Genomic DNA, 8,675 nt, shown 5'->3' on the forward strand with positions numbered 1-8,675 from the left:
AATTTTTTCTTAAAAAGTAACAAAAGAGGGAGTTTTTACTTGACAAAAAAGTTTTACCGCACTTGAGCATTTTCTGTTAAAAAAAAAGGGACAAGCACTATTTAGGTCGTGTTTGGGGATGTCATTGGAGCCAGATTCCTACTTCTATAAGGATTAGTTTGTCTATTTTGGTTAATTTACACAAACAAACCATGTAGCATTCTCAACAAATCGTTTGTCCTACATGTCTGTAAATAATTAATCTTACTTAGATAAGATATCTTGGGAATTTGAAGATGTGCTGACCACTTCGATAGGGAATTTGGGTAATGGGTGGGGTGATGGAGTGAAAATTCATGAGATAGCACCCACATTTATATTTCTAAGTCCTAACAAGTTCTAAGTATAGAATTTCCACCCGAACCCGTGGCAACTAAAGTGGTTGGAGATGAGGGTATTTGAGTTATTTTCTAATAGTCTTCCTTGATATACTAAGGTGAAAGGGTATATCATCCGTTTTAATAACATAGGTATCACATACATTCACCAAAATATATAAGGGATATATTTAAGTCAAAGATGGTTTTTAAGTTATGATTTTAACTTATGACAAACAATATTTTGTATCACATTAGAACCCATCGATTTCCATTTGAACTAGTCAATGTGATTCAACTCAATAGGGTCAAATCAACTTAGATTGGCATTAGTTCAAGTCTATTTGAAATTAACGATTGAGTGTTTTCTTCCACTCTCAAATGTGTCATACCTAATTAAGTCTCGTGACCTTTTTATATAGTTCTTCCCATCTCCAATAGATTGATCTTTTTATAATAATTGGTTAGTTATCATGGTATTAGAGGATTAGGTTCGATTCTTTCCACTCTTATGAGTGAGGAGTGTGTAGCATATATTTTCCTCCACTCTCAGATGTCTCATATCCCAACATATATTGATCTTTTGGAGTAGTTTGATTTCTTATGTTAATGAATAATGTTGAAGTGACCTCAAGATTGTATCTCATATCACACATCCTGGCATGAAAGTGCGCAAGGAATCATAGATGTTTTCATCAAGATGTGAGTCAAAAAGTATCTATGTTTCCTACACACTTTCACGTCAGGACATGCGATATGAGATACAATCTTGAGTTCACTCTAGGATGACTCTATGTTAATATGAGCTGGATTAATAGATGTTATGGTTGGAGAATCCATTTAATGAATAAATAAATAAAATGTTTTCTAAAAATTATTTATCATGCCTTCATGGAAAAATAAAATATTAAAAGGGATTTTAGTAATACTCATTAGAAAATGATGATATTAGATTGAGTGGTGCGAGTAACATTGAAATTGACAACATTTTGGGACATTAGTGTGCACATAACCATAAATGCTTTCACTCGTTTCTCAATGAAAAGCACGTATGATTATATAGAAACATCCACATCAGTAACGTTTGGAACGATGTTACTTCAAAGTTTTCCTATTAGATTTATACCATTGATCAAAGGAAAATGCTGGAATGACATAAACGGAGACACAAAAGTGACACAAATGACGTGGTGGCACATTCTTTTAATTCGTATCTCGCAGAAAAACATCTACGATTATGTGCTCACCACCACATCATTGTGTCACCTTTTGTCACCCCAGCAAGACTCTTGATCAAAAAGTAGGCAACCTCGTTTTCTATTGATGGAACAACGTTGACTTTCTGTGCCAGGGTATACACAATATGGCAGGGGTATTACTAAAATTCCCAACATTTAAAACCAATCCAAACCGTCAACTTCACTGATTTTTCAAAAGCAAACCGGTTCTGGGTCGAGTCAAAGCGGTCAGATTCGAATGTCAACTCGAACTCCGTTTAGTTAAGTTTTAAACTATTACCAAAAATCTATTTCCGTAACCTTCTAAAATTGCGAGCCAGAGAGTTTGAACTTAGCTAAAACAGCCTCTTAACTCACGCCTATAAAATCTCATCCCATCTCTTAAACCCTTCGTTCATATAAACCTTCACTCTCTCTCACAAACACATACACATAGAGATATTGCAAGAACTTATATAGAGAAGATGACGAAGGTGCCTTTCAATTTCAACAGCTTTTTGGCTATCAGGTTAGAGTTTGTGAGCTTTAGATTGCTTTTTTATTTTTGTTATATTGGTTTTCCTTCTTTAAGATTAAGATTGCAACAATTCCCACCAATATTGTTAACTTTTGATAAATAATGCAGTCGGCGATGGTGTTCAAGTATCGCAACAAAGAATGTACAAAGCAAGTTGGATTCGAGCAATAATAATGTGGGAACAAAAGCAATGGAGGAGGAAAAAAAGAAAGTCTATTGGATGAGAGACCCAAAAACAGGAAACTGGCTGCCAGAGACTCATTTCAATGACATTGATGTAGCCGACCTCAGAGACAAGCTTCTCTCAAAGAAATAGAAAGTTAAAACCTTCTCTCTCTCTCTTAAATAACTTTGGGTTCGGCATTACTCAACTCTTATAGATTGTCCTTGACTTCATGCATAGAAATTGATTTTTTTATTTATTTTTATGATAATGCAATTTTCAAGGAGATATATACTTCTCCAAAATTATGTTATTTTTGTCGAATTTTTGAATTAGAAAATCAATGTTTATTTTTATTGGATGGAAGTAACTTAGTAAGTTACATTTTAACCATGGGATCATTGCCTAAGAAGTTATAACTTCTTTTATCTTCCACCATCTTCTTGTTTGGGAAGCCTTTTGCAAACCAATATCTTGGTTCATTTCTTGCCTATTAGCACCCTAATTTTTAACACATCTTCTTCACATATTTTGAAATAATGGGAAGTCCTCATTGTTTATTTATTGGAGTTAATAGGAGATCAAATAATGATAATAAATTCTGATTTATTCTGAAAAAAATATTGTGAGATTCTTGAGTTTAAAATGATCATTCAATCGATTTCGTTTAAATTGTTATTTTTGTTAACGAGTATCCCAGTTTACTTTCTCTCCTTGTTCACGCTCCCTAGGTCTGTAGAGATCAGATTAGAAAAGTTTATGGGGAATTTTTTATGGAATGATCAGAATGGAAGAAGGAAGTATCATTTAGTCAGATGGAAGATTATCTATTTGCCCAAGAAGAATGGGGGTTTGGGGGTTTGGGGTCTTAGACTAGTTAATAGAGCTCTTTTAGGGAAGTGGATTTGGAGGTTTGGGGGGGAGAGGGGTAGTCTTTGGTGGAGGGTCATTACAGCCAAATATGGGGAAATTCGACTAGGTTGATATAGCAGCGAGGCCAAAGGCATGTATGGGTGTAGTGTGTGGAAAGGAATTCAAAAAGTGAGAGAGGAGTTTGAGAAAGGAATCAAGTTCAAGGCAGGCACGGGGGACAGAATCAGATTCTGGGAGGATAGTTGGTGTGGCACATCGTCTCTATCGGCTCAATTCCCGTCTTTATACTCTTGTTCTCGAAAAAAAAATGAAACTATTGAACGATGTTTGATGTGCAACGAATCCAGCTCTACTTGGGATTTGGGATTTAGAAGAAATTTTAATGATTGGGAGTTAACTGACGTGACATCTTTCCTTAAGCTCTTGAATTCGCAACATCTCAATGTGAGTGATCAGGATAGGTGGGAATGGACGAGGACAAAGGACATGAGATTCTCTGTCAGATCTTTTCATAAATTGCTTAACCCTTTTGTTGATCGATCATTCTCGGGAACCATTATTTGGTCCAATTTAGTTTCTTTTAAAATATCATTTTTTATGTGATTGGCTTTTCTTGGTAAAATTCTAACATTAGATAATTTGATCGCTCGGGGTTGGATTACGCCTAATTGTTGTCCGTGGTGTTTGAAGGATGGGGAGTCAGCCGATCATATTTTAATCCATTGTTCATTTTCTCATAATATTTGATCATATTTTCTGGGTTTATTTCGTATTCAGTGGGTCTTTCCTTGTAAGTACTCCTCGTTGGTTGAAAGGTAGGCCAATAATTACTTCTCTCACAGAAAAAGATTCCTTTGGGTTATTCCTCCCTCGACTATTGCTTGGGGGGTGTGGACCGAGAGAAATAATAGGGTTTTCAAAAGCAAGATGAGAAGTGCTCACGACAGCTTCTTGGAGATTTTGGGTTTGTTGTACCTATGGTCCAATCAGAATTTAGAGTTCAAAAGGACCACTTTTGATGACTTTGTCTTTAGATGGAATTCTGTATGTAATCATTGATGCTTTTGCTTTTCTTTTGTGTTGTTTTTCTTTTGTATAGCTCTTTGAGAGGCTTTTATCGGCCTTTTGTAATCTTTTCCCCTCTTTTTTCAATATATTATACTTATAAAAAAAAATTGTTCTTTTTGTTATTATTTGTGAGATATATTAAAAAGAGAGTACCGAATATTTTTGTGGGTTCGCCATAAATAGATATTAGAGTACTACCATTTCTGTTATAGATCATTGTATTCTAGGAGACAGACGTCTATGAACTGTTAGCACCGGAGCATGGGCGAAATCTGTCTTAAGGACATTATATTTAACGTGAAGCCTTAATCTTAATTTGCTTTACAAACTATTAAGTTCTTTTACTTTTATATATTTTTAAATTTCTTTAATAATATTTATTTTGGATTCATCTTAACTTCTCATTTAATTCTGTACTTGATTTATTTTCTTAATAAGACTGATTGCACTTAACAATTTTGAGTTTACTAGAGTTTGCCTATACATACAACACCAATATCCCCCTATTATAGAGAAAGTGGAAAAGAGGAAAGACAATAAAGTTCGACTTCCTAATCTAATAAGTTCAGGAATCATATATTTGTACACCTTGGGATACACGATTGCACTTTCCCATAAAAAGTGCATCTTGAGGGAGCTGTGTATCCCGATGCATATAGATTTATGATTCTCGAACTTGTTCACGTCTAGAAGTCGATCGATTAAGTATGCCACTTGGCGACTCTTTTTGAAATAGAGTAGTAGAAGATAAACGATAAATAATAAACATAAATGGGTATTCTTGAAAAAAGAGGTAATAGAAAGAAAATAAAGTTGAAAAGCATTCTTGAAAAGAAAGAAGACAATAAAATTAAAAAGTGATTATTAATATTTGTAAAATGGTTAAATCCCAACCTCTCTTTATGTAAGGGATAAAGGGAGTGAAGTTCAATGTTGTGTTTTATTATATAAACTAGAGTTTGTCGGTGACATAATTCTTTTTGGGATTGAGGGAGAAAGAGGAAAAACAATAGTTATAAGGTATTATTGAAAAAATAGAAGAAAATGAAGAAAAAAAATAAAAATAAAGATGAAAGGGTAATATTGAAAAATGGTGAAAGACTTAAGGCAACAAAGTTGAAGGAGAGGAGGGGAATGGAAGAAAGTTGAAATTATTCCTTATTGACAACCCTTTGAAAGGGGGGGAATACAACCGTTGTGATAACCAAAAATATGACCTCAAATATTTCTTTTGAAAAGAATTTCTACTTTTTTTGAAAATCCCATTTTGAGGAATTACTTTTAGTACAGATTTTCCAAAGTTTTCATATGATGCCACAACCCATTATATAACTTTTTTGGGGTTCTACTACGTCCGAGAAGTAGTGGTTGCCACTTTTAAAAAATACATATTTTTTTCATTTTTCAAGTTTGCACCTTTATTATATGAAGAAAAAGCTTAATCTTCAATAGAGCAAATGCTCTCTCTCTAACCGATTTTGATTCAGAAAAAATAGATGATTGTGAAAAGATTTATCCAACGTCAGATTGCGAAAAATAAAAAAAAAAAAAAAAAACTGAATTGTCTAGATCCACGTTTGAAGTGCCTAGATCAAGATATTAAGAGCTTTTAAATGCTTGAAACTCTCTCAAGGCAAAGAGCTTAAGCATGTTATTATAATTGGTTTTGGGGATTTCGTCAAAGCTGTTGCATCATGTGTTTAATGCATGATGTGAACAATACTATTACATGGTTGTGGACTTCTAAGAAATGACTATTTTGTTCATTTGATTTGACCGATCTGCTCATCTGTGGGCCTAAATAAAAATAAATATCATATCCAATGAAGCTATAATATTAGTCAAAATTCCACTCTGAACATGATAAAGTGCAAATCGCCCTTCTAAATTTTACAAGGTTTTCTAACTTGAAAGCGCTTCTTATAGTAGTTATCAACACGATAAATGATTAATCTTCAGTCGATATACTTGACAAAGGCTGATTATAATTTAACCCCTTGTTGAAAGGAATATACCCAAGTTGAGGGCTTTAACATGATAGAAAACAGATGAAAATACACTCTCAATGTAAGAAGATGGCTCTCAACATGGTCAAAGAGAGGATTAAAATTCATTCAGTCGGCCCAAATCTTTGTGATAAGATTTTGATGAAGATGATGAATTTACTAGATTATTAAATGATAGAAGCTTTAAGAACTTCAAATGCTTGAAACATTTATAATTAATGATTGGGTTCATGGTTTTGTTTATGAGTTGATCTCACTTGTGCACTTTACATCTAAGGCATGATAACGTCAGTTTAGTTAGTTTATATTTATAATCCTATAAAATAATAGGGTAAGGATTCCTTGACTTCTAAGAATGAGTCATGAAAACAAAAAACACATGCATCATCCAACCCTTTAGACACAAAATCCTATGATTGAGATTTATCATCGGGATAAGTATCTTCGAGATTTCTGTTATCAATATACTCATAAATCTCAACCATCGGATTTTGTATTTAAAGGGTTGGGATTATTTGTTTTTTTTAATGAGTCATTCTTAGGAGTCAACTGATCCCAACCCAATATAATAAGCTTATAAAATAGCATTAATCCATCCATAAGGTTGACCCATTCGTTGGCCGAAACAACAAGAATATCTTCTTAGGTTTGCATAAGACATTTACATAAGGCGGAATATAAGGGACTAGGTTGGGTGAATTTTCCCACTTAGCCATCAAAACTACATCTAATCAATTAAACCAATGATTCGTTCATAAAGAAGATAACAACCACATATTTCACTCGAACATTAATTTTTTTTATATTATTATTTCCAAGTAGTACATATGCCGAAAGGAACAAACAAATTTAGGTTACATAAAGCGACGAAGGTTTTCTTGGAATTTAGGTAGTAAACACTCATCTACCCTTTTCATATTGATCTGAATTCCGTTCAAAATTTTAACTTCATGAGCAATATAGTCTCTTCCTTTGGTAGATCCATGGGTCACCCCTCCTAAGGCATATTCAAAGAATAAGGGATGCACGATTGCCTTCCTTTAACACTTGATGAAGCTCTTAAGTTCTTCATCATCACCTCCTTCAAGTAAAGTATTCCATGCACCTAAATCAAAACTAATTAAACTCCTTGATTTTTGATTAATTCTTCACAATTTATGTTTCATGAGGCTGTACACAACCACAAAGCCCATGATAAGTGAATGATCTACATTAGGTTCCACCACCAAAGTCATCACATCATCCCCTAGTGCAATTCCCGAGGTCGATTCCTTCTGTTTTACCTGTAACATAGGGTAGCAAATCACATATAAGAACCATTAGTCAAAAACCACATATATGTATCTAATCTTATCAGTGATCATTTTATTGATCTAATCCCAACTAATATTCCACAAACAATTAGAACTAGCTAGATAGAGAAAAATCACTCACCTCTGCAACGACTCCTCCTCCTTGATCTAACATTTTGAATGCTGCCTTACCCGATGACCCTTCGATCTTATAATAATTTGGTTGATTTTTGTCTCTCCCCACTATAGCTTCACAAAGTGATGACTTGATCTTTAGAAACCGACATGGTCTTTTAATTCGGAACCACGGCTTCCCTTCTTCTAGCTTCGACCCAATATGCCTATAGCCCTCCCAACACCCGAAAACGCTAAATTTCTATGAAAACCCATCACAGTTTAGTGTATTTCAAAGGTAGTTATGAGCTAATTAACATATATATCATGAGTTTAATTAACTAACCTTTCTAAGTATTGTAAACAAAACTTTGCCTCGAAGATCCATGAGATGAACTTCGTCGTTATATCTGTGATCGTAGTTATCGATTCGATATATGATCTCTCCATTTGAATCAAACACAGTGCACCCATTACCATTGAATACTAGCGATTTCATCCATATAGTAAAAGTTTCTCTAGTTGAAGTCATGTAAGAGGAAGAAGAAGAAGAAAAGGAGGTCTTAGGATAAACCTTAGCCATTAGAAACAAGGTTGGATTGTACATGAGGAGGAGGAGAGTTCGTTTGTAGCATGTTTAATGATTTTTTTTATTTTTTTGAGTTGTTAAGAGCTTGGCCTTCGAATCACACATCATGTGTACCTCGTGTGGTTTTCGGTTGACCGATATAGAATTTTAAAATTGGGTAATTGTGAGGTGTCCTCAGGCTTTGGTGAAAATCAGAGATACCCCTCAGTCGTTTAAACCAATGACAACACCTTAGCAAGGTCTTCCATGAAAGACTAAATAAAATGACCAGAACACCCTCGCCCTCAACCTCTTGCCATAATCTTGATCCCAAAAAAATAAAAAATAATTGAATAATTCATTGCCTTCAATATCTTCTACCTCTAAGGTTATTTTCCTTTTTTAGAACTATTTGGCCTCCCCAACATTATCTTCATATCTTCGACCTATTTCTGAAATCCCTTGACATTATTCTTTCAA

At 34.1% G+C, this 8,675-nt stretch overlaps 1 protein-coding gene across 1 annotated transcript; it reads right to left on the bottom strand.

Annotated features, from left to right (window-relative positions):
- Positions 1-7,010: 7,010 nt before the first annotated feature.
- On the bottom strand, positions 7,011-8,249 carry LOC147397748 (protein LURP-one-related 4-like). The gene is made up of 3 exons (XM_086451354.1): positions 7,974-8,249; positions 7,656-7,889; positions 7,011-7,504 (listed from the first exon to the last, which is right to left on the bottom strand). Exons 1-3 carry the CDS (start codon positions 8,232-8,234, stop codon positions 7,370-7,372), a joined length of 630 nt encoding a protein of 209 aa, XP_086307480.1. The 5' UTR covers positions 8,235-8,249; the 3' UTR covers positions 7,011-7,369.
- Positions 8,250-8,675: the final 426 nt, after the last annotated feature.

The sequence above is a fragment of the Akebia trifoliata genome, chromosome 8 (assembly GCF_017979445.1).
Source record: "Akebia trifoliata isolate Shusen 1 chromosome 8, ASM1797944v1, whole genome shotgun sequence".
In the NCBI taxonomy this organism is placed as follows: Eukaryota; Viridiplantae; Streptophyta; class Magnoliopsida; order Ranunculales; family Lardizabalaceae; genus Akebia; species Akebia trifoliata.

What these genes read in the sequence shown, in the direction of transcription:
- LOC147397748 (XM_086451354.1), bottom strand. Translation starts at nt 8,234, where the DNA reads ATGTACAATCCAACCTTGTTTCTAATGGCTAAGGTTTATCCTAAGACC. An exon ending in TGTTTACAATACTTAGAAAG is followed by an intron (nt 7,890 to 7,973) that starts GTTAGTTAATTA and finishes GGGTTTTCATAG; the next exon opens with AAATTTAGCGTTTTCGGGTG. An exon ending in GAGGAGGAGTCGTTGCAGAG is followed by an intron (nt 7,505 to 7,655) that starts GTGAGTGATTTT and finishes CCTATGTTACAG; the next exon opens with GTAAAACAGAAGGAATCGAC.